The sequence below is a fragment of the Lithobates pipiens genome, unplaced genomic scaffold (genome assembly GCF_037356315.1).
Source record: "Lithobates pipiens isolate NorthernLeopardFrog02 unplaced genomic scaffold, aLitPip1_a1.2 Scaffold_23, whole genome shotgun sequence".
Lineage (NCBI taxonomy): Eukaryota > Metazoa > Chordata > Amphibia > Anura > Ranidae > Lithobates > Lithobates pipiens.
The window spans coordinates 309,425,586-309,451,773 of NW_027507785.1; the positions used below are offsets into that span (position 1 = coordinate 309,425,586).

The window sequence follows — 26,188 nt, forward strand, 5'->3', positions numbered from 1 at the left end:
ATGGCAGCTTTAGGCATTGGCAGGGAATCGGACCTTGGCCCAGTCCACCCAAAAAAAAAAAAAAAAGGATACCCATTTTTGGGCAGAATGGACCCCGTTGGAAGAAAGATCAGCTGTTGATGATCTAAATCACTTTTATTCAAAATCTTCCACAGAAGCTTCAAAGCATGGAAAAATATCCTAAGAATAAACAGAGCTAAAAAAAGGTGCGAGGGGGTGGGTCACATGCCATTGAAAATAGGGAACAGTCCTCAAAGATCCATCTTGCACAAAACATCAGAAAGAATTTTTTTTTAACTAACACGAAGAAACTGAATTTCGTCCCCAAACTGAGTTTTCACATTCATCAGAGTTCATAGGAAGGAAGTCTGCACATTGGTGACAATCATATTAGAACATCCAATTCATTACTGGAAAGAGTCCACTGGCTGGATGATGAAGGACGGGCACTCATACCATTTATGGACACTCTCATTGCAGCAAATGTAGGGTTTGCTCTGCAGCAGGATTGGCTTGCTTTTATCCAAGTTACTTCTTGAAAGTAATTTCTGTACTGCCGGAACTCCTCCCTGGTCTGTGGTTGGCTGTCTGCTGACTCCATTGGCCCATAGTTGGCTCAGCCAATGGCAAGACATCAGGCACAGGAGGAGGTCTGGAAACAGTTGTCAAGGGTTGAATTTTTTTGAAGCCAAGATAAACAGCTGGTTTTGTGAATTATATTTCATATATACTGTATATGTATGTGTATATATATATATATATATATATATATATATATATATATATATATACATACAGTATCTAACAAAAGTGAGAGTACACCCCTCACATTTTTGTAAATATTTTATTCTATCTTTTCATGTGACAACACTGAAGAAATGACACTTGTCTACAATGTAAAGTAGTGAGTGTACAGCTTGTATAACAGTGTAAATTTGCTGTCCCCTCAAAATAACTCAACACACAGCCATTAATGTCTAAACTGCTGGCAACAAAAGTGAGTACACCCCTAAGTGAAAATGTCCAAATTGGCCCAAAGTGTCAATATTTTGTGTGGCCACCATTATTTTCCAGCACTGCCTTAACCCTCTTGGGCATGGAGTTCACCAGAGCTTCACAGGTTGTCTCCGGAGTCCTCTTCTCCTCCTCCATGATGACATCACAGAGCTGGAGGATGTTAGAGACCTTGTGCTCCTCCATCTTCTGTTTGAGGATGCCCCACAGATGCTCAATAGGGTTTAGGTCTGGAGACATGCTTGGCCAGTCCATCACCTTTACCCTCAGCTTCTTTAGCAAGGTAGTGGTCATCTTGGAGGTGTGTTTGGGGTTGTTATCATGATGGAATACTGCCCTGCGGACCAGTCTCTGAAGGGAGGGGATCATGCTCTGCTTCAGTATGTCACAGTAAATGTTGGCATTCATGGTTCCCCCAATGAACTGTAGCTCCCCAGTGCCGGCAGCACTCATGCAGCCCCAGACCATGACACTCCCACCACCATGCTTGACCGCAGGCAAGACACACTTGTCTTTGTACTCCTCACCTGGTTGCCGCCACACACACCTGCCACCATCAGAACCAAATAAGTTTATCTTGGTCTCATCAGATCACAGGACATGGTTCCAGTAATCCATGTCCTTAGTCTGCTTGTCTTCAGCAAACTGTGTGCGGATTTTCTTGTGCATCATCTTTAGAAGAGGCTTCCTTCTGGGATGACAGCCATGTAGACCAATTTGATGCAGTGTGCAGCGTATGGTCTGAGCACTGACAAACTGACCACCCACCCCTTCAAACTCTGCAGCAATGCTGGCAGCACTCATACGTCTATTTCTCAAAGACAACCTCTAGATATGATGCTGAGCATGTGCACTTAACTTCTTTGGTCGACCATGGCGAGGCCTGTTCTGAGTGGAACCTGTTCCGTTAAACCGCTGTATGGTCTTGGCCACCATGCTGCAGCTCCGTTTCAGGGTCTTGGCAATCTTCTTATAGCCTAGGTCATCTTTATGTGTAGCAGCAATTCTTTTTTTCAGATCCTCAGAGAGTTCTTTGCCATAAGGTGCCATGTTCAACTTCCAGTGACCAGTATGAGAGAGTGAGAGCGATAGCACAAAATTTAACACACCTGCTCCCCATTCACACCTGAGACCTTGTAACATTAACAAATCACATGACACCGGGGAGGGAAAATGGCTAATTGGGTCCAATTTCGAAATTTTCACTTAGGGGTGTACTCACTTTTGTTGGCAGCGGTTTAGACATTAATGGCTGTGTGTTGAGTTATTTTGAAGCAAATTTACACTGTTATGCAAGTTGTACACTCACTAATTTACATTTTAGCAAAGTGTCATTTCTTCAGTGTTAGTACTTCATATTCCCATCATCACATGCCTGACGAAGAGGTCCTGCATGGCCCGAAATGTTGCACTATCCTTGTGTTGTGATCATGCAATAAATCACCCTATTTCTTCAGTGTTGTCACATAAAGATATAATAAAATATTTACAAAAATGTGAGGGGTGTACTAACTTTTGTGAGATACTCTGTGTATATATATATATATATATATATATATATATATATATATATATATATACACAGTAATATTGTTTTAAGGGATGGTACTAAAGAAGGTCCTTCAGGCTAAATAAACAGATGGGAAGGTTTTGGGACTCATTCACACCAGATGCGTTGGGCTGAATTGCTCAATGCAAGGACACAGTGAAAAAACGTCTGTCTATGTGCCCAGCTGACGCCAAACTAGCATGTTGGGGAAAAATGTAGGCATGCTTAAAAAAACAAAACAAAAAAACATTACCATGTGCATTTTAATGCAATGTTAGTCAAATAAAGTTAATGCTACTAAACCCAGGACCCTGCATTCACTATATCTGGTCTCTCTAGCAATACACACCAAACTGAGCATGTGCAGAGTGCCCCCAAGGTTCTGTTCTATAAGCAGATGGATTGGGGACAGTGCAATAAAGGGGGGGGGGGTGAAAGAAGACAGGCTCAAACAGCTTTTTCTTTTACAGTGCAGAGGATTAACCCCTTAGGTACCACAGAGTATAACAAGCATGCTTTACTGCATATACAGACTGATTTTACTGTTGTGGGTTTAGTAACACTTAAAAAAAAGAACGAGGACTGTGGTACAACGCAGCAGTGCACACCAGCCCGTATATGTTATATGCACCATACTGCACCCCTACTCCCGTGAATGAGCCCTTATTCTGTCATCTGGTAGATAAAAGATTTAGGTCACATTTACATTTTTGTCATGCATTGTGGTAAGTCTCACATATAATGGGCTGCCAACACTCCAAAATGTCTCAACATTTGTAATACAATGCACCATAGTGCATTGTGGTGCACTGCATTGCCTTGCATTTGCACTGTCTTAGAGTGATGGGGTGCCATTTAAAATAAATGACACTGCAAAACCTGCAGCAAAGCTGTAAATGGGCCCTTAAACTTTAGCCCCTCCCTATTTCACCATCTCTTTGTTCAGCCAGCACTTCTTTAGATGATCATCTGTCGTAAATGGCATTGAATGGCGTCCCTAGAACAGGCTGGTCAGGGTATGCACATTCAGATGTCTCCCAGTTCAAGTCTACACTATGTTACCAAAAATATTGGGACGCCTGCCTTTACACACACATGAACTTTAATGGCATCCCAGTCTTAGTCTGTAGGGTTCAGTATTGGGTTCGCCTTTGCAGCTATAACAGCTTCAACTTTTCTGGGAAAGCTGCCCACAAGATTTAGGAGTGTGTCTATGGGAATGTTTGACCATTCTTCCAGAAGCGCATTTGTGAGGTCGAAACGAATGTCCAGCAACCAGCAGCGGTTGTTAGATTTGTACAAATCTTTTGCATGTAACTAATCTTGCTGGTTACATGCGCACAGAGTGTCTAATTGACTCTGGACATAGACAACGTGCATTCAGGTTCAGAGTTTCTGCTGAGTTCTGGCCAGTGTTGCTGCGTCCAGAGACTGTATTTAGCCCAGTGGTGATTTTTCAACCCCTGGTGATTTGGCAGCTGGTGATTTTTTTTATTTGGGCGGGCTGCGGCAAGCAACCACCTCCCCCCGGGCAGCGGCACTCTTGGGGTAGAGAGTTCCAGAGGATGGGAGAGGCTCTGGAGAAGAGCATGGGAGGAGGAGACAAGGGAACCAAGAAGGTCCTGGGTGGAGCAGAGAGGACGGCTTGGGTGATATTTGGAGATAAGATTGGTGATGTAGCTCGGGGCAGAATTGTGAATGGCTTTGTATGTTATTGTTTTGAATTATTATTCATTGGGCAATGGGAAGCCAGTGGAGGGATAGGCAGAGAAGAGTGGCGGACACTGAATGGTTGGTAAGGTAGATGAGTTTGGCAGCGACATTCCTGATAGACTGAAGAGGGGATAGCTTGCGGAGAGGTAGGCCAATGAGGAGGGAGTTACAAAAGTCAAGGCGAGAGATAACAAGGGAGTGAATAAGTTGCTTAGTGGTCTCAACTAGAAAGGGGCGTATTTTGGAGATGTTTCGGAGGTGAAGTCTGGACAATTTGGACAGTGATTGGATTTGGGGCTGAAAGGACCGGTCAGAGTCTAGGATTACACCTAGCGCGTTGACATGAGGGGAGGGACTGATGGTTGTATTATTGATCCTGATGGAGAAATTGGGGGAGATGCACGAGCTGGAGGAAAAATCATTTGCTATTGTCACACAACTGGGTGAGATCAGTTCGCAGTGCTCTTCGTCCCGAGCCCACCCTATTTTGAAGCCTATTAAAGCCTCTGCCGCTAATCAGGTGCTTCAAAACCCCTCCCTTTAAAATCCATGCATCCGGGGGGCCGGCGCCTGTGCGCCCTTAATGGATGGGCCGCCCCTGGTTTAGCCACCTCTGAACACAGCAAACTATGAACCCTTGCTCACCCATGTGAATTTAGCCTCAGAGAGCCTAAGCGGCAACGTGCGTTAACGCAAAGTAATAACTGTAAAATTTACAATGAGTTTATAAAAGACGGGCAAGACTGGGCCCCCATCATGGGGGATTAGCGGCACTTTAATCCCCATACACTTTAAAAAAATTATGTAACATTCAGAAAGAACTCCATTCCTTGCAGACTGAAGGACTGTGACAATCATAATCGATGGCCTTTGTAGCATGTTAAATGCCTAAAAACGATGAGCATTTTTGTAGGCCAGACTACGAATTCTGAAAAGTACTCAGCGGCGTCCTTTGAGGAAACCCAGATGAAAGGAAAATGAAGGATGCTGACATATTAAACAATAACATGCTCGCCTTATTTTTCTGGTCTCTACTAGAAAAATGACAGCTGGAACCTGATCATCTTAAAATCCGCTCTGACATTTCTTTATTTTATTGTACTCTTTATGAGGTGCAGTAGGCATCTTTGAGGAGATGTAATTCATAAAGCTGTTTGCCAAAAGTATAAATGTGGGAGACATTAAAAAGCCAAATGACGGTGTCTCAGTGCCTTGATGGATTCCCCAAACTGCAGAACAAAAAAATCACTGAGGAATCCAGAAGCAACACTGTGACACCTATCTTCGTGGTCTTTTAGAAGGTTTGAAGAACCAAGCTGCTGCACAGAAACCTCAATATTTGTGTGTCCACAACCAGTGGGACCCCGGGGTTGCTCCAGAGGTTACTAGGGGGTTCCTCGAGAAGAGAGCCATGGCAGATTGATCTTCTGCCTATCAATGTAAGGGATCACTTCTACACTGGCTACCAATGCATGGGGTTTCTACTACACTAGCCAGGAATGTAAGGGGTCACTTCTACACTGTCCACCAAGGTAAGGGGTTACCTACACGGCCCACCTATGTAAGGGGTCATTTCAACACTGACTACCAATGCAAGGGGTTACTTCTATACTGGACACCCATGTAAGCGGCCACTTCTGCACTGGCCACCAAGTTATGGGGTAATTTCTGCACTGGCCACCAATGTAAGGAATTACTTCTACACTGGCCACCAATGTAAGGAATTACTTCTACACTGGCCACCAATGTAATGAGTTACTTCTACGCTGGCCACTAATGTAACGAGTTACTTCTACGCTGGCCACCAATGTAAAGAGTTACTTCTACACTGCCCAGCAATGTAAGGAGTTACTTCTACACTGCCAACCAATGTAAGGAGTTACTTCTACGCTGGCCACCAAAGTAAGGAGTTACTTCTACACTGCCCAGCAATGTAAGGAGTTACTTCTACACTGCCCACCAATGTAACGAGTTACTTCTACACTGCCCACCAATGTAACAAGTTACTTCTACGCTGGCCACGAATGTAATGAGTTACTTCAACGCTGGCCACCAATGTAAGAAGTTACTTCTACACTGGCCACCGATGTAATTAGTTACTTCTACACTGGCCACCAATGTAAAGAGTTACTTCTACGCGGGCCACCAATGTAAGGAGTTACTTCTACACTGGCCACCAATGTAAAGGGTCATTTCAACACTGGCCACCAATATATGGGGTTCCATTTAACACTGGGTACCAATGTATGAGGCCACTCCAACTTTGGCCACCAATGTAAAGGGGGGGGGGGGGGGTCACTTTGGCATTGACCACAATGTAAGGGTCACTACAATTTTCACTGTCTGGGTTTCTTTTCTGGCTAATATTATTTGTTTCATTTATGATTATTACAGTGTTACTAAACTCACAACAGTAAAATCAGTCTGTATATGCAGTAAAGCATGTTTGTTATACTCAATGTGTAACCTAAGAGGTTAGTTCTCTGCATTGTGTAAAAAGGCTGTCTCCTCTGACCCTCCCCTTCTTCCACAGTCAAGCTGCACATGCTTGGTTTGGTGTGTGTTGCTACACAGTTTGTTTGTTTTTTTCTTGGGAGAGTGTGATCAGCACAAGGCCAATCAGCATTGTCCAGACAGAGAGTTAGGGGCCCTGCAGCCTCATAGGACAATCATGGGAGAATGAAAACCCCTCCTACAAGCTTTAACCAGACACTGATAGCAGTCACTAGACTGCTATATACTGCTGATGAGAAAAGGTATTTCACAGTTTATATTTACTAAAAATATTGCATCTCCATGTTCTGTGTACCATGGGAGACCAGATATAGTGAATGCAGGCTCCTGGGTTTAGTAACACTTTAAGTAAATTCCCTTCTTTATTCATTTATTTAAATTTCTCTACAATCTACTGATCATGCTAATGTACCATGAGCTTTATGTCTAATAATATTAGTAGGGGATTCCCTGAGTCCTGAAATCTATTTCATGGGTTCCTCTATGTTAAAAGGATTGAGAAAGGCTGGTTCAAGACATACAAGAAAGTCAATGGCAGATTGAGCCTGCCCAAAGTTCAAGCTTGGGTGGAGTCTAAAGTCCTAATCCAGACAACAATTTTAGTGGTAAAAGCACTTTTTTTTCCTTTTACCAGGGTGAGGATGGGTTTAAAATAGTTTTAATATCGTTATCTGTGTCACTTTTGGAGAAATTGCCCTCACTTTCTGAGGCGCCACAAGTAGTGAAGGGGAATCACCACAGTTGGGACATATCAATGAAACCTGTTCTAAAAAAGGAATCATCTGATAGCGATGGATGCAAAATTATTTCATAGATCCTTCACTGTAAAGGCCCGTACACCCGATCAGACTTTTTGACAACAAACATGCAAATTAGCTGTTTTGGAGCAACATCCGACCGTGTGTACGCTCCATCGGACAAACTTTTTCCGTTTTCATCTGACTTTTGTTGGCTGTGCGAACGGACAAACTTTTTGACAACATAAGTCCGATGAAGTAAAGTCCGATTGTGTGTACACAAAACCATCGGACTTTTGTACAAAGTACAAACAGGCATGCTCAGAACCAATGCAAAAGATCAGACAACAATACAGAAGTTGACCAAAGGTGGCGCTGGAGTAATTGAACGTTCTCTTTTGAAGTGTTGAAACGTCACTACGTTCGTGTTTGTTGCCTAAAAAGTCAGATCGTGTGTATGCAATACAAACTTAAGGCCAACGCCCTTTGTACAAAAGTCCACGGGAAAGTTTATACAAAGTCCGATCGTGTGTATGAGGCTTTAGGATTGTTGAAAAGACATGTTGGTGACCATTGTTGAGATGGAATTAAATATAGACTGAATGCCTTTGTTATTAGAAATGACAGCCTCACCTATAAATAGTAGAAAGCTGAGTGATTGTCCAAGGAATTTCACACAATTGCTGATGATGGGGTCAAAAGAGACTCTTCCCCTCCCCAAATTGGCAACCCTTATCTGCGTCCTCTGGATCAACAGTATTGCTAGTAGAACAGACTGAATAAGGTTTTTCCAGCCTTGTTGTGTTTGCGTCTGGATATCCTATTGGCTATAGATCGATTTTGTCACAGCCAATCAAATTGCAGAGATTGAAGCTAAATCTGGAATCTGTTATTTTGCACGTAGGATTGGCTTTTTACCGAGGGCTTTCAATCAAAAGCAACCTTTGTCCACATCTCTTGATGCACCACTATAAAAATACTAAACATATATTTAGATGACATCCAGTCTAATTTACCCTTACTTTTTCTTTTCAAATTAAATAAACGGCATTAATTCTATACATTTAAAGTGTTTTCCATAAGGCATAAGTATCTATTCCATATATAAAAAAGGGAATATTAATTCAGCGTACATTTTTAATAAATAACTTTCTTATCAATTTCTTTGTTCATTACGAAAATATGATTTTGTAATTATTATTTTGTTTCGTATAGAAGTCAAAATATGACTTGCGATTCCTTCTAAGTTGTTTATGTTCTATATAAAAGGCATATACAACGTTGAGGCAGTGCTTGGTGGTGATTTTCGGGTACAAGTAGAGCGTCTTGTGTGCTTTCACGCTGTCAAAACTAGGAGATCCGCTTTGGGAAGAAAACTTTTTTTTTTTTTTTTTTTTATAAAACTGCACCACTGTTCAGCCCAAGCCTCAGGCTAAATGATTAAATCTAATACATTGTTATCCAAGTAAAAGTTTTTTTTTCTTTTTTTTTTTCCATACGTATATAGTGAATGTCTGTCCATCAATTATAACATAGCATCTACAATTTGGCACTGCTCTTTGCCATTGATCCAGCAATTGGCAAAAATGAAGAAAAGAGAGAAAAAAAAAAGAGAGGACCTGTCTAACGGACATCGTCACTGTTTATAAAAAATATTTAGACAGCAAGCTCACGTTGAATTACAAGGTCTACTGTTGTCTGAAAACTCTTCAAGAGCGCAACGGCCTTTTCGTGCTCCATATTTACAAAACTGTGTCCGTTGGCCTGGAATACAGAGAAAAGAGAATGGTTAGAAAACGTTTTACGAAGTGTAATGTTTTTTTTCCGTAAAGTGTTTGTAAAGCCCAAACTTTTCTTTTTTTTTACTTTTGGATATCTATTAGTAGTAGTAGTAGAGTAAACTGTTGGCGCTATATAAATCGTATATAATAATAATAATAATAATAGTTATTCGCATTCAGCTAAACTCGTTTTGTAATGTTGAAGACGTCCTCATAGCTTATCCAAGCCACCCTTTTCAGTTCTAATGTAGAAATGATGAAGTGGCTTGGATAAACTATGAAACGTCTTCAACATTACAGAACATGTCCAGTGGAATGTGACCACTACTACCGTGTTTCCCCGAAAATAAGACTGGGTCTTATATTCATTTTGGCTACAAAAAACACACTAGGGCTTATTTTCAGGGGATGTCTTATTTATTTACGGTATGTACAATGTCAATCTTAAAGTGGTTGTAAGGCTCGGTTCACACAGGGGCGACTTGTCCAGGCGACTTCGCCGCCTGACAAGTCGCTCCCCGTTCTGTACTACGGAATCGTTCTAATAGGAGCGACTCGAGTCGCTCCGACTTAGAAAAAAGGTTCCTGTACTACTTTTGCGGCGACTTCGGGCGACTTGCATTGACTTCTATACAGAAGTCATTTTGCAAGTCGCCGCTGAGGTCGCGGCAGGTCGCGGCGCTGCAAGTCGTGCCGCCTACTGTGTGAACCGAGCCTTACTCTAAAAAAAAAAAAAAGAAAAAAAAAAAAATATATATATATATATCCTGATCTTTTAAAGCATGATAGAGCACACAGTGCTTGTGCCGTGTCATTTACCCCTCTCTACGCTCTAAAAAAAAACCTGGAATAAAACAATAAAATGTTTTTTAAAAAGTTTCTGTGTCCCCTCTGTCTTCTCTCCCCCTGTCAGCTCAGGAGTCATTCTGTAATCCCAAAAATAAACTTTGGTTAAAGTCCTTGTAAAAACATGTAAAAAGCTACGAAGAGAAACCAATCAGGAGTATATAGCTGGCAATCCTTGCCACATCCCTAATAAAGAGAAACTTTAAAAATGAGGTGCCCCAGGGATTTTATGGGCAAGGAAGGTAAGCCAGAATAATAAGGAATAATACTGTAAAAAAAAATTTTTTTTGAACATATATATATATATATATATATATATATATATATATATATATATATATATATATATATATATATTAAAAATGCACAAGTAGGTACACCTAAAAACAATGTATTTACACGTGGTCGAATAGAACTGTAACTGAATACTGGAACACACTAGCTTAAAAATTTACAGTAAATGTGCGGTCACAGATGATCCCAACATGTTTCAGAGATGGGGAGCGCAAGTAGTCATTTCCTTCTTAAGGTTTTTTTTTTACAGGCTGTTCGTTCTATTCAATTCTATTCTATTGAATAGAACAAACAGCCTGTAAAAAAAACCCTGAAGAAGGAAATGACTACTTACACCCCCCATCTCCCAAACATGTTGGGATCATCTGTGACCACACATTTACTGTAACCTCTAATTTTGAGGCTAGTGTGTTCCGGTATTCAGTTGCTGTTCTATTTGACCATGTTTAAAGCAGAGTTCCACCCAAAAGTGGAACTTCCGCTCATCTGATTCCTCCCCCCCTCCGGTGCCACAAGTGGCACCTTTCAGGGGGGACGGGGGTGCAGATACCTGTATAATACAGGTATCTGCACCCACTTCCGGGAATAGACTCCCACTGGAGTCACACCTCTTTCCGCACCCCCCGCTGTCTCCTGGGAAATACACAGGTCCCAGGAGATAGTGGGACCACTTACGACATGCAGTGCGACTCACGCATGTGCAGTAGGGAACCGGGAAGTGAAGCCGCCACGCTTCACTTCCGGATTCCCTCACCGAGAATGGCGCCGGCAGCAGCCGAGAGCTAAGCGTTTGCTCGGCTTCCGACATCGCTGGACTCCAGGAAAGGTAAGTGTCTATTTATTAAAAGTCAGCAGCTGCAGTATTTGTAGTTGCTGGCTTTTAATCATTTTTTTAGGTGGACTCCCTCTTTAAATACATTGTTTTTAGGTGTACTTATTTGTGAATTTTTAATATATATATGTATATTCAATAAATTTACAATTTTTTTTACGATATTACTCCTTGTTATTCCGGCATACCTTCCTTGCCCTTAAAATCCCTGGGGCACCTCATTTGTAAAAACATGTAATCCATTTTGTAAAAAGATTACATAATGTGCAGTGTGTCTTCTTTTGTAACTTTATTGTGTAAAATACCTTATTTACAGCGCCGCTGGGAGCTCACGTGAGCCGCTGGAGCTCTTCTTCCCCTCTCCGAGAGGGAGAGGCCAACTTTTCCGCTGACATCAGCCTGGTTCCGAGCGCTGCAGAGGGAGGGAACACTGATGTCAGCCGGGGGGGAGAGGCGATCTCCGGCGAGTCATGTGTGCGCCCAGCGGCACTGTAAATAAGGTATTTTCCACAATAAAGTTACAAAAGGAGACACACTGCACATTTTCAAAACGGATTACATGTTTTTACAAGGACTTTAACTAGGGCTTATTTTGCAGCCATCTCCGAAAATTATGCTAGGTCTTATTTTCGGGGTAGGGTTTATTTTGGGGGAGACAGGGTAGCTATACCATGATTGTGATGAATGAGAACTTTCACAGACATATTTTTGGATAGGCACTGCCAGGTTCTGTATTGCTATCTGTGTCCCCGCTGGAGAGCTTTACCCTTTCTGTTTGTCCTGGTGACCACTTTCAGACCACAAACTGTTACGAGGAATCCACATTTTTATAGTTGTCACAGTGTGGAAATCTTCAAACTGAGTAACAACTGCCTAAAAGGAGATTTCTCTATGATTTGTAGAGATTTCCTCTTACTTCCTGTTGGGTTGCAGGGACAGAAAATGAATCTTTCAAATGGAGCACAGATGTTCAATCCCTTTATCCAAAACTTAAAAAAAACAAAAAAAGAATAAGCGTGGCTTTGCATACACTTTACCCTCTTGTCACTGGCATACTGTATATATGGCAGCATGGAGGTGGGTTTATTTCATGCTATATATATATATATATATCTATATCGAGAGAGAGAGCGAAAAAAAGAAAAAATGCAGCAATTGCATGATGAAGACGATTGACACCGGCGTGGCTTTATGCCTACAGTACAGATGAATTGTGTGATAATCCCTGGCTGAATCCCATGTATACATTTACATATACATCCCTGACATTCAAATCCAATATGACATTTACATTACACAATGCTTGTGAGAGGCCGCTGTCAGATCGCAAGCACAGAAATAAATTGTAACAACCAACTGTCACAATAATGACATGGAAAATTTTGTACAGTGATTCCTATACATGGTGTATCAGATGTTCCTTGTATGCGGGAAGAATAAAAAGATCACTCTGATCATCACTGCAGAAAACTCTGTTAAAACAGAAGGGCGATAACATAGACGGTTCCCTGTTTTTTTTGTTTTTTTTTGTTTTGTTATAAAGATTTTGGTGTATCTAGATGGTTGACTCCTTGGTTGGTTCAAGTGAACCTGTCCTTTGGATGCATTTAGCCTGTTGATAAAAAATACAAGGGAAGTTAACGTTGACATTGGGAATATTAGTTTGGCTGTTGGGCTGATCCAATGGCTTAAAAAGGAACTGCTGCCTGCTTACATAATTTGTAATGAAAACATCTTTGCCATTCTGAAGCTTCCCTCCAACCACTTTGCATATTATTTTATATATTCTGTGATTCTGTACTTGCCAAATATGCTGCAGAAATCTCCCTCCACTGAGCCTGGCTGCAACCATTTTAACTATGGGCAGCTGAAGCTGCTGCCTGTTCACCTGGATTTACACAGAGGCACACCTCCAGCTCTGCAGCTCACATTGGCCCTCTTATGACTCACCCCCCCCTCCCTTTCTGGCAAACTCTCACAAGAGTGAGAGAGAGAGCTGTGCGTGATGTCATAAGCCTAGGCTTTTTATCGGACAAGAAACAGGAAGTGGGCTGTATCACATATTTACTGGCAGAAAAAAAATGTTTTACTATCCAAAGTTAAAACAACTTGGGCAGAAGATTCAATAGATGGAAAGTTGAAAAAATGACTGAAACTCCGCTTTAAATACTTTTGAGTCGCTGACCCAGAACAAGTATACAAATCAAGTTAGAAGTCATTATCTACGTAGATGCTCTAGGTCGATGACTCCAAGAATGGAAGCTGTCGAATCAGCTTAAAAATAGACATCAGGAGAGGTCAGCAATAGCAGTCTCTATGTGTTTCTCATGGCACACATACTCTTTCTATCCAGCAGGTGGAGCTCTGGGATACATTTCACTCAATTCCCAGGCTATCGTTAACTGCTTTGCTGAACAAAAACATGTTTACAGACTGGAATAGATTGACTTTAAAATGACACGTACGGCTGAATGACTCCCTCCAGCCTGCCATGTTCAGAGAGTACAGTATGAAGAATCATTGAGCGACAGTCAGAAAAGGAGAAGCTCTTCCCTGCTCTCTCTTTAGTAAGCCCAGATTGCTCTTCAAACCCAGTGTCATCCAATCTTTTGTAAATTTTCTTTGCTATTTGTGTTCAAGAATAATAAAAACAGTATTTCTTTCTGAATTGGAGAAATATGAAATTTTGAGTACAAAGACCGCTGACAGTTGGTGAGGTCTATTTTCACTCCCTTATGTTGTGTACACATGACCGGACTTTTCGACGGACTTGGTATTTTGCAGGCAGAAGCATAGTACTCAAAAAGAAATACACTGTACAGTCAGGAAGCTTCATCTGAGTAACAAACAATATGTACGGATGAAGCTTCTAAAGGGATATAATGAGCTTAGGAGTAATGCTGCATGTTCTCTTAAACGTTATTTCCGTGTAACCTTGACACGTTTCAAAAAGGAATGCTATCAGTTGCCTGGCAACTAAAACCAAGGGATGAAAAATGTTTTCAAAGGATTCATAAAGCCAAACTGATTCTGCATTTACTAATAATTAACTTCTTGTGGCCAACGTGCTGTAGAGCCCTAAGCGTCTTGCGATGCGGGGATGAATATCACTAAGATTCTTAAAGGGATCAGAGACTGGAGCGCCACACCACAAGTTAATCGTCCAGATGCAGTTATTCCTATATTAGATAAGGTAACACAGATCCAACGCGTTTTGTGGGCCAGAAATTGCACCCTTCACTGGGACTTGAAGATGGGAAACAATATATAAAGACTGGATGGAAATAGGGCTCATTCACACAGATGTATGCCCTCCTGTACCTTTTGTATTGGACTGTAATTGTGTTGTCCCCCCTTATACATTGTAAAGCGCTGTGTAAACTGTTGGCGCTATATAAATTGTGTATAATACTAATTTATGTAAAATATGCAGGATCCTGCTGTATGCATGTAACATTTAAATGCGTAGAGCCTGAAGAATTTAGGGATCTAACTGACTGCTGCTTCTGGCCAACATGTCCATAATGACAATGCGCTGATCTAAATGAGTCACTGAGTGATGGCAACACATGCGCAGAATGACCTCAGGTGGTCAGTCACAACTAATTAAGTTCATCCTGCGCATGCACCTGTAGTTATTGACCTGTCGGGCAGGAGCAGTGGTGTGGCCAACAGGGTTCTTGTACATTGCTCACACAAATAAAGTTACCGGTAGTTATAAATGTTTACATACATACAGTGTAAAATATGGCCAAAATTACAGCCCTGGATGCAGCTATGGTTTTTTTTTTTATATACAAGAGGAACATCTGCTTGACACAACTGTGTGAATAGCCCCATATAGCTGCATACAAATGTGTACACAACATATATTATGCAAAAATTTAATAAATTACTGCGCCACCCAATACGCTAAATATGCTTCTGACACTACAATTAGACAAATTGTGTAAGAGAATGTGGGATAAATGTCGGGTGGCACAGTGGTGTAGTGGTTAGCGCTCTCACCTAGCAGTAAGTAAGGGTCACTGGTTCAAATCCCAACCACGACACTACCTGGCTGGAGTTTGCATGTTTTCCCTGTGCCTGCGTGGGTTTCCTCCGGGTACTCCGGTTTCCTCCCACAATCCAAAGACATGCAGGTAGGTTAATTGGCTTCTGTCCAAAATTGGCCCTAGTATATGAATGGGGACCTTGGATTGTGGGCTCCTTAACAGTAGGGACTGATGTGAGTGTGCAATGATAGGGACAATTGTAGACACTCACTCTGGATGGACTGGTGTCTTTATTCAACCTTACTAACTATGAAACTATAAAGTGCAGCGCTAAGTGGTTTATGCAAACAGTAAAATATTATATTGAGAGCCAGTGTTTGGCACCTGCAAACAAAAATACTATACAAGAGAAAATGTGAAAGGGTCCAAACAAGTGTGAATGAACTTGGAGTTTAATAGTTCATATAGGGTGAAAAATGAATGTTCAGCCTTTGAAGAGGGAATCACTCATGTAAATAGGTATTGAACTCCACGGGAAACACACAGCCAAGAAAAAGTCACCATCCGATGTGCAACCAGGACCAACAAAGGTATTAGGGTATTCTCACCAAATGATGTGGGCTATCTGCCAGCAGCAAGGAGCCAAACAAACAGAACTGGAGTGATTTGGACGTCCAGAATCCAGATAACCTATTTAGACACAACTACTATACCATTAACACACTAATAGATTTTTTTTTCTAAATAGAAAAAATCTGCTCTAGTTGGAGCCACTGTTTTAACAATCCAAAGTTAGTACAGCGATGTCCCCTACTGAGCAGTGGTGTTATGACAAGGAGACGGCCCCCCAGCCAGAATGCTCGGATCAGCACTCTTAGCCATCGGCTGAGAGCGCTGATTAGAAGCTGGCTTTCTAGCATGCAAACGGCCAGCTTCTCTCAGACCAGCTGACATATACACGGGCCAAATGTTGGCTGGTTTTTATCAAACCGGCAGATGCCTCACGACATTTGGCTCATGTGTACTAGGCTTTAGACAGTAACTCCAATGGAATAATCCCGTGCTACCTTTCAATTTCCTTTCTTAAGATACTATGATGCTTGAAGACCAACTCCATTCCAAACACTTTTTTGCTTCAGACATTTCCCATTGGTGAAATTTACTCACACTTCCTGTTGTTATAGCAAGTAATGGGAAATCTTTCCAGTGGAGACACCAACTGCAACAAAACACTCTTTTTCAAGTAAAACCTTGGTAGAACCTCTCTTATTATTACATAGGAAGCAAAAGAATTTGAACGCCAAGTGGTAAGGATTCCACAGATATAATTGTTTGTCACAACAAAAAAGTCTCATCAAGAGTTGACAGCCAACACATTTCAGGGCTCCAGAACAAAATATTCAAAGAGAACAAAGGGAACTTTAAGACTTGTAAGTTTAGTCAGAAAAAGGAAACTTCGAAACAAGCTCAATAGCTCCGGTAAGGCAGCTACCATTGACAGGCACCCAACAGTAGCTCAAACCATAGAAATACAGAGAGGAGCACCAGACAAAAACCAGTTGAACAAGCCCACGGTCATTTTAATTGTTTGTAAAAATAAAAAAAGTCATAAAAACAGCCAACGTTTTTCGGGGCTCAACACAGGATAAAACTTGGAGGACTCCGAGAAAGTTGCCAATGGGAAGAAGGTTTACCTTCCAACAAGTCAATGACCTGAAGCAGACAGTAAAAATGACCACACTGTGGTTGAAGGAGAAAGGTGAATGTCCTTGCAAGGCCTACTCAGAGCTCGGACTAAAACCCCATTGAAAACCTGTGGAATGACTTGAAGACTGCAGTCCACAAACAGTTCTCGGCAATGGCATGCAAAGCCAAGCTACTGCTAACAAAGAAAACGGAATATTGGCATGCATTAAAAAGGGGATTAACTCCAGAGATAAAATGATAATTCTCAAACTACTTACTTTCCATATTAATATTCCATGTAATTTGATTTGTGTTTCTTTTTCCTCCTTAGATGTATTTATCACACTATTCAAATGATAAAGCAATATTCCTGGGCAACTACATGCCTGGGCAACATAAAAAAAAAAAAATTTGCAATACAAAATTCTAGTACATTTACATCTCCCTTTTTTGTTTCTTTAAAGAGGAGCTCCAGTTTGTAAAACCAGCAGTGAAGCTTTCAGGCTTCAAAGCCAGCTTCCTACTGCGCATGCGTGAGCTACACTGCGCTTCCTGAATAGTCCTGCTGTCTTTGTCCCATAAGGCAGTGGGGGGGGGGGGGGGGGAGGGGCCGGAAATGGCCTAAATTGCCGATCTGCGAACTTATCTGGAAGTGGGAGCAGGTACAGTGCATCCGTAAAGTATTCACAGCGCTTCATTTTTTCCACATTTTGTTATGTTACAGCCTTATTCCAAAATGGATTAAATTCATTATTTTCCTCAAAATTCTACAAACAATACCCCATAATGACAACATGAAAGAAGTTTGCATGAAATCTTTGCAAATTTATAAAAAAAAAAATCCCATATTTTATGTACAAGTATTCGCAGCCTTTGCCATGACACTCAGGATTGAGCTCAGGTGCATCTTGTTTCCACTGATCATCCTTGAGATGTTTCTACAACTTGATTGGAGCCCACTTGTGGTAAATTCAGTTGATTGGACATGATTTGGAAAGGCACATACCTGTCTATATAAGGTCCCACAGTTAACAGTGCATATCAGAGCACAGACCAAGCACAAATCCAAGGAGTTGTCTGTACACCCCCGAAACAGGATTGTGTCAAGGCACAGATCTGGGGAAGGGTACAGAAACATTTCTGCAACATCAAAGGTCCCAATGAGCACAGTGGCCTCCATCATCTGTATATGAAAGAAGTTTGGAACCACCAGGACTCTTCCCAGAGCAGGCAGCCCAGCGCAATTGAGCGATCGGGGGAGAAGGGCCTTAGTTAAGGAGGTGACCAAGAACCCGATGGTCACTCTGACAGAGCTCCAGCATTTCTCTATGGAGAGAGGAGAACCTTCCAGAAGAACAGCCATCTCTGCAGCACTCCACCAATCAGGCCTGTATGGTAGAGTGGCCAAAGGGAAGCCACTCCTTAGTAGAAGGCACATGACAGCCCGCATGGAGTTTGCCAAAAGGCACCTCCTGAAGAACTCTCAGAGCATGAGAAACAAAATTCTCAGGTCTGATGAAACAAAGATTGAACTCTTTGGCCTGAATGGCAAGTGTCATGTCTGGAGGAAACCAGGCACCGCTCATCGCCTACGGTGAAGCATGGTGGTGGCAGCATCATGCTGCAGGGATGTTTTCCAGTGGCAAGAACTGAGAGACTAGTCTGGATTGAGAGACAGATGAACACAGCAATGGACAGGGACCACCTTAATAAAAACCTGTCCAGAGAGCTCTGGACCTCAGACTGGGGCAAAAGTTAAACTTCCAACAGGAAAATGACCCTAAGCACACAGCTAAGATAACAAAGGAGTGGCTGCAGGACAATTCTGTGAATGTCCTTGAGTGGCCCAGCCAGAGCCCAGACTTGAACCTGATTGAACATCTCTGGAGAGATCTGAAAATGGCTGTGCACCGACGCTCCCCATCCAACCTGATGGAGCTTGAGAGGTCCTACAAAGAAGAATGGGAGAAACGGCCCAAAAATATTTGTGCCAAGCTTGAGGCTTCATACTTAAAAAGACTTAAGGCTGTAATTGGTGCCAAAGATGCTTCAACAAAGTATGGAGTAAGGGTATGAATACTTATGTACAATTGAGTACCGTCCATGATACCTTTTTTATTTGCTCTAAAATACAATTTTTCTGGACAATCTTTCGGGGTGTGCCCCCCTCATCACGGTCCAAGTGAGTACTGCTTGTACCTTTATGAAGACGGGTACACCCCGTAAGCTTGGATGTTTGTGCAAATAAAAAAAGTATCACGGACAGTCCTCGATTGTTTTGGTCGCAAGCGCACTAATACGACTACAATCACCTCTAACTTCCCTACTCCAAAACTAAGACCCTTTTCACACTAAGGCAGTTTTCAGGGGTTTTAACGCTAGAAATAGCGCCTGTACAGTGACTGAAAACTGCCTCCCATGCCGTCCGAGTGTGAAAGCCCGAGTGCTTTTACATTGGGGTGGTGTGCTTGCAGGATGTTAGAAAAAGCATAGTTGGGGTTAAAATCATCCCACTAGCGGACGAAAAAAGCACAGTTTAAACAGCGGTAAAGCACCGCTAATGCACAGGCGGTCCTAGTGTGAATGGGGTCTAAAAGAAAAGGTTTTGCTTAAATTCTAAGTCCAGAAAAAATGTTTTTCTAGTTTTGGATGAGTATTGAAATCTCATCTCTCTGTGACCCCATTGGAGACATTTTCCCTCACTTCCCCGTAACACCTGGGAGCAGCTATCACCAGGATGGGAAGGAGAGAAGCAATAAAAATGTTGTCAGATGTTATAATGAGCAAATTAATAAAAGTTTTCCCTTGCTCCCAAGCCCTATTGTAGTGGGTCAGCCCTTTGGTTAAAAGGGTTCACACACCACACAGGTATTCTACTTTTCCCAAACCATCAATAAGTCCAAAGAAAAAAAGAAAAAGTAAAATTCAAGTTTGTAAAGTTTTATTGTTTTAGGACACGCAACAGAAAGTTCAACCTAGGACCCCCTGTCTGACGCGTTTCACCAACAACTGGGCTTTAAGTAAAACGACAGTATTGGCAAACATTTTTTTGTTTTTGTTTTGGATAGAGTGGACAGGGATTAAAACAACTGTCAGGTTTTTATTGCTGTCTGTGCCCCCCTTATGTCGCTTACACACGATCGGAATTCCGGCCAGAAAAAGAGAAAAAGACAGATGAGAGCTTTTCATCGGAAAATGCAACCATGTGTATGCTCCATCGGAATTCAGCTGTCCGAATTTCTGCCAGCTAAAAATTGATAGCATGTTCTCAATTTTCCGACGGAAAAACTTTCTGAAATTCCGATCGTGTGTATGCAATTCCAACATGCCAAAACTCACGCATGCTCAGATTCAACTATGAGACGGAAGCTATTGGCTACTGAACTTCCTTTTCTAGTCCCATCGTACGTGTTGTACGTCACCGCGTTCTAAACGATCGGAATTTGGTGTGACCGTGTGTGGGGAAGACAGCTTGAGCGGAATTCCGTCGGAATTATTTCGGGAAAACCATCAGAGCTTTTTCCGACGAGAATTTCGATCATGTGTACGCGGCATTAGGCCGCGTACACACGGGCGGACTGTTCGCCCAACCTTGTCCGCTGAACAGTGTTTGGGCGGACAGTCCGCTCGTGTGTGGGCTTTCAGCGGACAGTTTCAGCGGACAGTTGGACGGACAAGGTCTTTCGGAAATTCCGAAAAACTGTCCGCTGAAACTGTGTTTGAGCGGACAGTCCGCCCGTGTGTGGGCCTGTCCGCTGTACTTTCGAAATGAGCGGACTGTTCCCGCTCGGAAAGTCCGCCCATTTCGAGCGCGTGTACAGGTAGGCGGGGCCCGCGAAGGAAACGTCGCGGGCTCCGCCGCCTGGAATGGGCTTAAAGGGGAACCCCAACGCCGAAAAAAATCGGCGTGGGGGTCCCCCCCAAGTCCACACCAGACCCTTGTCCGAGCACGCTACCCGGCCGGCCAGGAAAGGGGGGCGAGCGAGCGCGCCCCCCCTCCTGAGCCGTACCAGGCCGCGTGCCCTCAACATGGGGGGGTGCCTTGGGGAAGGGGGGGGCCGCGCGGCCCCCCCACCCCAAAGCACCTTGTCCCCATGTTGATGAGGACAAGGGCCTCTTCCCGACAACCCTGGCCGTTGGTTGTCGGGGTCTGCGGGCGGGGGGCTTATCGGAATCCGGGAGCCCCCTTTAAGAAGGGGGCCCCGGATACCGGCCCCCCACCCTATGTGAATGAGTATGGGGTACAATGTACCCCTACCCATTCACCTGTGAAATAAAGTACAATAAAACACACAACACAGAGAAAAAGTATTTTATTGCACAGCCGGGGGTCTTCCGTCTTCGGGGGTCTTCTCGCCGGACTCCTCCGCTATGTGTGTGTAGCTCTTTTGCCAGCGGAGGAGTCCGGCTTTCTTCCTCCCCGCCGCCGGCCTCTTCTCCCGACTTCGGGGGTCTTGTCCCCCTCTTCGGTTCTTCTGCCGGGCCACCGCGCCTGGTCCGGTGGCCCGGTCTTCTGTCGCCGTCTTCTGTCGCCGCCTTCGGTTCTTCTGCCGGGCCACCGCGCCTTCTTGTAGCTCTTTTACAGGCGGTGGCCCGGTCTTCTGTCGCCGCTGTCGCCTTCCGTTCTTCTTCTTGTTCTTCTTGTTCTTCTCCAGGAGATGTTGACACGTCGCTCCCTCCGGCCGGAATGCCAGAGCCGCCCTGCGCTGTGACTTATATAGTGACAATGGGGCGGGGTCACATGGTATATGTCACATGGGTTGGTCACATGGTGACCCCGCCCCCTTACGATGTCATAGTCCCCATGTGACATCAACCCATGTGACCAACCCATGTGACATATACCATGTGACCCCGCCCCATTGTCACTATATAAGTCACAGCGCAGGGCGGCTCTGGCATTCCGGCCGGAGGGAGCGACGTGTCAACATCTCCTGGAGAAGAACAAGAAGAACAAGAAGAAGAACGGAAGGCGACAGCGGCGACAGAAGACCGGGCCACCGCCTGTAAAAGAGCTACAAGAAGGCGCGGTGGCCCGGCAGAAGAACCGAAGGCGGCGACAGAAGACGGCGACAGAAGACCGGGCCACCGGACCAGGCGCGGTGGCCCGGCAGAAGAACCGAAGAGGGGGACAAGACCCCCGAAGTCGGGAGAAGAGGCCGGCGGCGGGGAGGAAGAAAGCCGGACTCCTCCGCTGGCAAAAGAGCTACACACACATAGCGGAGGAGTCCGGCGAGAAGACCCCCGAAGACGGAAGACCCCCGGCTGTGCAATAAAATACTTTTTCTCTGTGTTGTGTGTTTTATTGTACTTTATTTCACAGGTGAATGGGTAGGGGTACATTGTACCCCATACTCATTCACATAGGGTGGGGGGCCGGTATCCGGGGCCCCCTTCTTAAAGGGGGCTCCCGGATTCCGATAAGCCCCCCGCCCGCAGACCCCGACAACCAACGGCCAGGGTTGTCGGGAAGAGGCCCTTGTCCTCATCAACATGGGGACAAGGTGCTTTGGGGTGGGGGGGCCGCGCGGCCCCCCCTTCCCCAAGGCACCCCCCCATGTTGAGGGCACGCGGCCTGGTACGGCTCAGGAGGGGGGGCGCGCTCGCTCGCCCCCCTTTCCTGGCCGGCCGGGTAGCGTGCTCGAACAAGGGTCTGGTGTGGACTTGGGGGGGACCCCCACGCCGATTTTTTTCGGCGTTGGGGTTCCCCTTTAAGCCCATTCCAGGCGGCGGAGCCCGCGACGTCTCCTTCGCGGGCCCCGCCTACCTGTACACGCGCTTGAAATGGGCGGATTTGCCTCCTCCTTACGTGGGCGAGTCCGTTCATTTCAAAAGTTGAGCGAACTGTTTGCCCAACCTTGTTCGTCAAACAGTCCGCTCGTGTGTGGGCAAGTCCGCTCATGCAAATTTTGAGCGGACTGTTTGACAAACTGTTTGCCGAATAAGGTTGGGCGAACAGTCCGCGCGTGTGTACGCGGCCTTAGGGATGTTCACCCTCTCTATTCATTCAGTTTATCATAAACTAAAAGAAAATCACAAGTTTTGAGTTGTCACCAGAACAGGAACAAAGAAGAAATCTTCCAATAGAGACACTGATTCTGCTGACACCCTGGGATTCCCTCCCTTTGAAGAGATATCCTCTCACTTCCTGTTTGGCTCTGGGGCTGGAAGGGAATTATTTCAATTGGGAAACGGATGGCAAAAAAAAAAAAGAAAAAAGCCAAGGGTTACAGCCCTTCATAATTTTATCCAAAACAACGACAAAAAATGTTTCACCTTTAGTTTTATTTTAATAGTAGAGATAAAGGGGGTGAGTTAATTATGCATCCACAAAGCACACATGGGAAAGGAATTAAAGAGGTACATGCATACAATATTAACGCATCACATTAAACAATTAGTGAAATTACATCACTACATCTCTCCCTATACAATGACTACTACTGCACCTGAATGGTGAATAAAACAGAGTCAAAGAAGGATGGAATAGGCATCTTCCTAAAAAACTAACAACTTTAAAGCCAAAAATGATTAAATAATAAAAATATAGATGAAAAAAATCTATATAAATAAAGTACAGGGACCAATATACCAAAGATTATTCAGAGTAATATTTTTTGTTCAATATCCAGAGTATGGAAGAAGAAAAAAAATGATTAACCTGGAACAATAAAGCTTTACAAGCGTTGGATTTTATGGTGTGCCAGCGGCTTTTTTTATTTATTATCTACTCAAAATGTGTTTTTGAGTAGATAAGAACGAATAAAAAGGTTTTGACCAGAGTTGGTCTTTAAGTTCTCTATTACAATATAGAACAGTCTTTCTCAACATTTTTACCCCAGGAGAACTGTTGAAATAATTATCAGGTCACAGGGAACCCCTGCTAAAATAAATTCATTGGGGGTCAGTGGGAAGAATGCCCCTTACATTGGTGGTCAGTGAAAATAATGCCTACCTCTACAGTGGTGGTCAAAATTCCAAACTATCAGATGTGAGGTCATCAAGTCACAGCTCAAGGAACCTCTAGCCTCTAACCTTGGGAAGAACCTTAGGGTTGCACGGAACCCAGTTTGAGAATGGCTGCTATATAATCTCAACATAACATACACCACCATTGTGCAAAACCAAAAGAAGTTCACAAGACATGCAAAAAACACCAGTCAAGGTAAACTTACCTGTAGGATCTTGTCCCCAGGCCGGAGTACCCCATACGCTGGCCCATCAGGCTGAACCCTAGTAACAAAGATACCCTATAAGTCAGAAACACAGGTTAGGCGTCCATCACGATTGCTCTACACTGAAGTTGTACTAAGTGTGATGCCTCTGGGTGTCCACGGAAATAGATGGTGGCGACTCACTTCGGAAAGGTGTGTTGGGACCACATCACTGATGTAACGCATGACACACATCAACAGGATGGCGCATACATATGATACGCATGCAGGCTTTTTTTCTGCAAGGCAAATTATGGTGGCCAATTAAAATGTTTACACTTATCTGACTTCTGTAAAGGAAAATCTGATTGGTTGCTGTGGGTTACCTCCCTTTACACGTATTTATTATTAAATGGGTTAGGCTAGTCCAGTGATGGCGAACCTTGGCACTCCAGATGTTTTGGAACTACATTTCCCATGATGCTAATGCACTCTGCAGTATAGTTGAGCATCATGGGAAATGTAGTTCCAAAACATCTGGGGTGCCAAGGTTCGCCATCACTGGGCTAGTCTATACAGACAGAGCTCATCAACACCCATGGTGGCTTATAAGGTATACTGAATCCTACAAGCATTGGAATTGCAGTGTGCATGAGTGCCTGGCTGGCTTGCCAAGAAGGAACATATCCAGTTCAAATGTTTTGTACTCTATTCGGCCATAGAACAAGGCATACACAGTGCTGGTAGGGTTCAATGAACTGTATATGGAGGCAAATGGGGGAACCACTTCCACTGTGCTGAGCATAGCCCCATCCAGGCAAGGCATGGGCAGACTATGAACTGGCTGATTACATATACCCTTACCTGTAGTCCTTTACAGTGCTGACATCGGAGCCTAATATCAAACAGTCCCTATTTTTGTTGGAAAATACTGTACGTCTTCCAGCCCAAAGGGATATTGACATAAACAGGGTCTTTTTTTAAATGTTTATCCTCCATCAGTTTAATGAAAGGTATTATGCTTTCCAATATATATTATGAAAATAGCTTTTTTCATTCCCCAGAAATAGTTGGCCCATCTCTAATCTGAGAGTCTGTTCAATGGTGCCCACTTTAGGACATGCCTCTCCAATACTTGTGTTCTATACCTGTTTTATTCTAGGCTCCCTTATGCCACGTACTAAAACTTTCTCTACTTTCTACTTTTTCTACTTTCTACAAACATAAAAGGTACACTGCAAGCTGATAAATGTGTAAAGGGGTCCTGCTGAATTATTTCGCTTTTCATCCAGCAATTACTACAGTGCATCAGGTCAACCCACTGCTTAACATTTATGTAAACCTACATTTTAAAATTTTGGGGAGTACATTGCTCTGTAGTTAACATTAGACATGTGCAATTTGTTACAATTTCGGACAAATTTGGGGTTATTTGGAGATTCAGATAAACACAAGGGGCCCACATTTTGCCTATATTAGAACGAAGCAAAACACGGCCAGAAGGCGGGAGGCCTCCCAGGATTTTTTGCAATTTCTCTATTTTTCAGGCCCGGCAGGCGCCGTGATTGAGGATGGATCTACATCGAGGGACACAAATTGTTGTTTTTTTTCTTTATATAAAGGATTGGTCAAAAACTGTTTCTTGTGCTTTTTACTTTTTTACACTTTTGTGGTGAAAGGGTAGAGGTACGATGTAGCCGATACCCATTCACATAGGGGGGGCTCGGGATCTGGGGGCCCCCTTGTAAAAGGGTGCTTCCAGATTCCGATAAGCCCCCCCACCCGATAAGCCCCCCAGCCACAGACCCCCGACAACCACAGCCCAGGGTTGTTGGGAAGAGGCCCTTGTCCCCATCAACATGGAAACAAGGTGCTTTGGGGTGGGGGGCACAGCAGACCCCCCCCCCCCGTTGAGGACATGTGGCCTGGTATAGTTCAGGAGGTTCAGATGAGCAAACGCTCCCCCCCCCCTTTTTTTCTGACCTGCCGGGCTGCATGCTCAGATAAGGGTCTGGTATGGATTTTGGGGGGAGCCTACGCTGTTTAAAAAAAAAAAAAGGCTTAAAATCCATA

The 26,188-nt window shown here is 43.7% G+C and overlaps 1 protein-coding gene across 5 annotated transcripts in view; it reads right to left on the reverse strand.

Moving 5' to 3' along the window:
* Window positions 1-5,078: 5,078 nt before the first annotated feature.
* The window catches only part of LRRC7 (leucine rich repeat containing 7), a 525,647-nt gene continuing 504,537 nt past the window's right edge, over window positions 5,079-26,188 (reverse strand). For 4 of the 5 annotated variants that reach the window (XM_077450492.1, XM_077450494.1, XM_077450490.1 and 1 more), the window contains 2 exons: window positions 24,137-24,194; window positions 5,079-9,291 (listed from right to left, as the gene is read on the reverse strand). In XM_077450492.1, the coding sequence (XP_077306618.1) occupies window positions 24,183-24,194 (12 nt within the window). In that variant the 3' untranslated portion in view covers window positions 5,079-9,291; window positions 24,137-24,182. Of the gene's footprint in view, window positions 9,292-24,136; window positions 24,212-26,188 lie in introns of all 5 variants that reach the window. The other variant, XM_077450495.1, reaches the window with a different exon arrangement.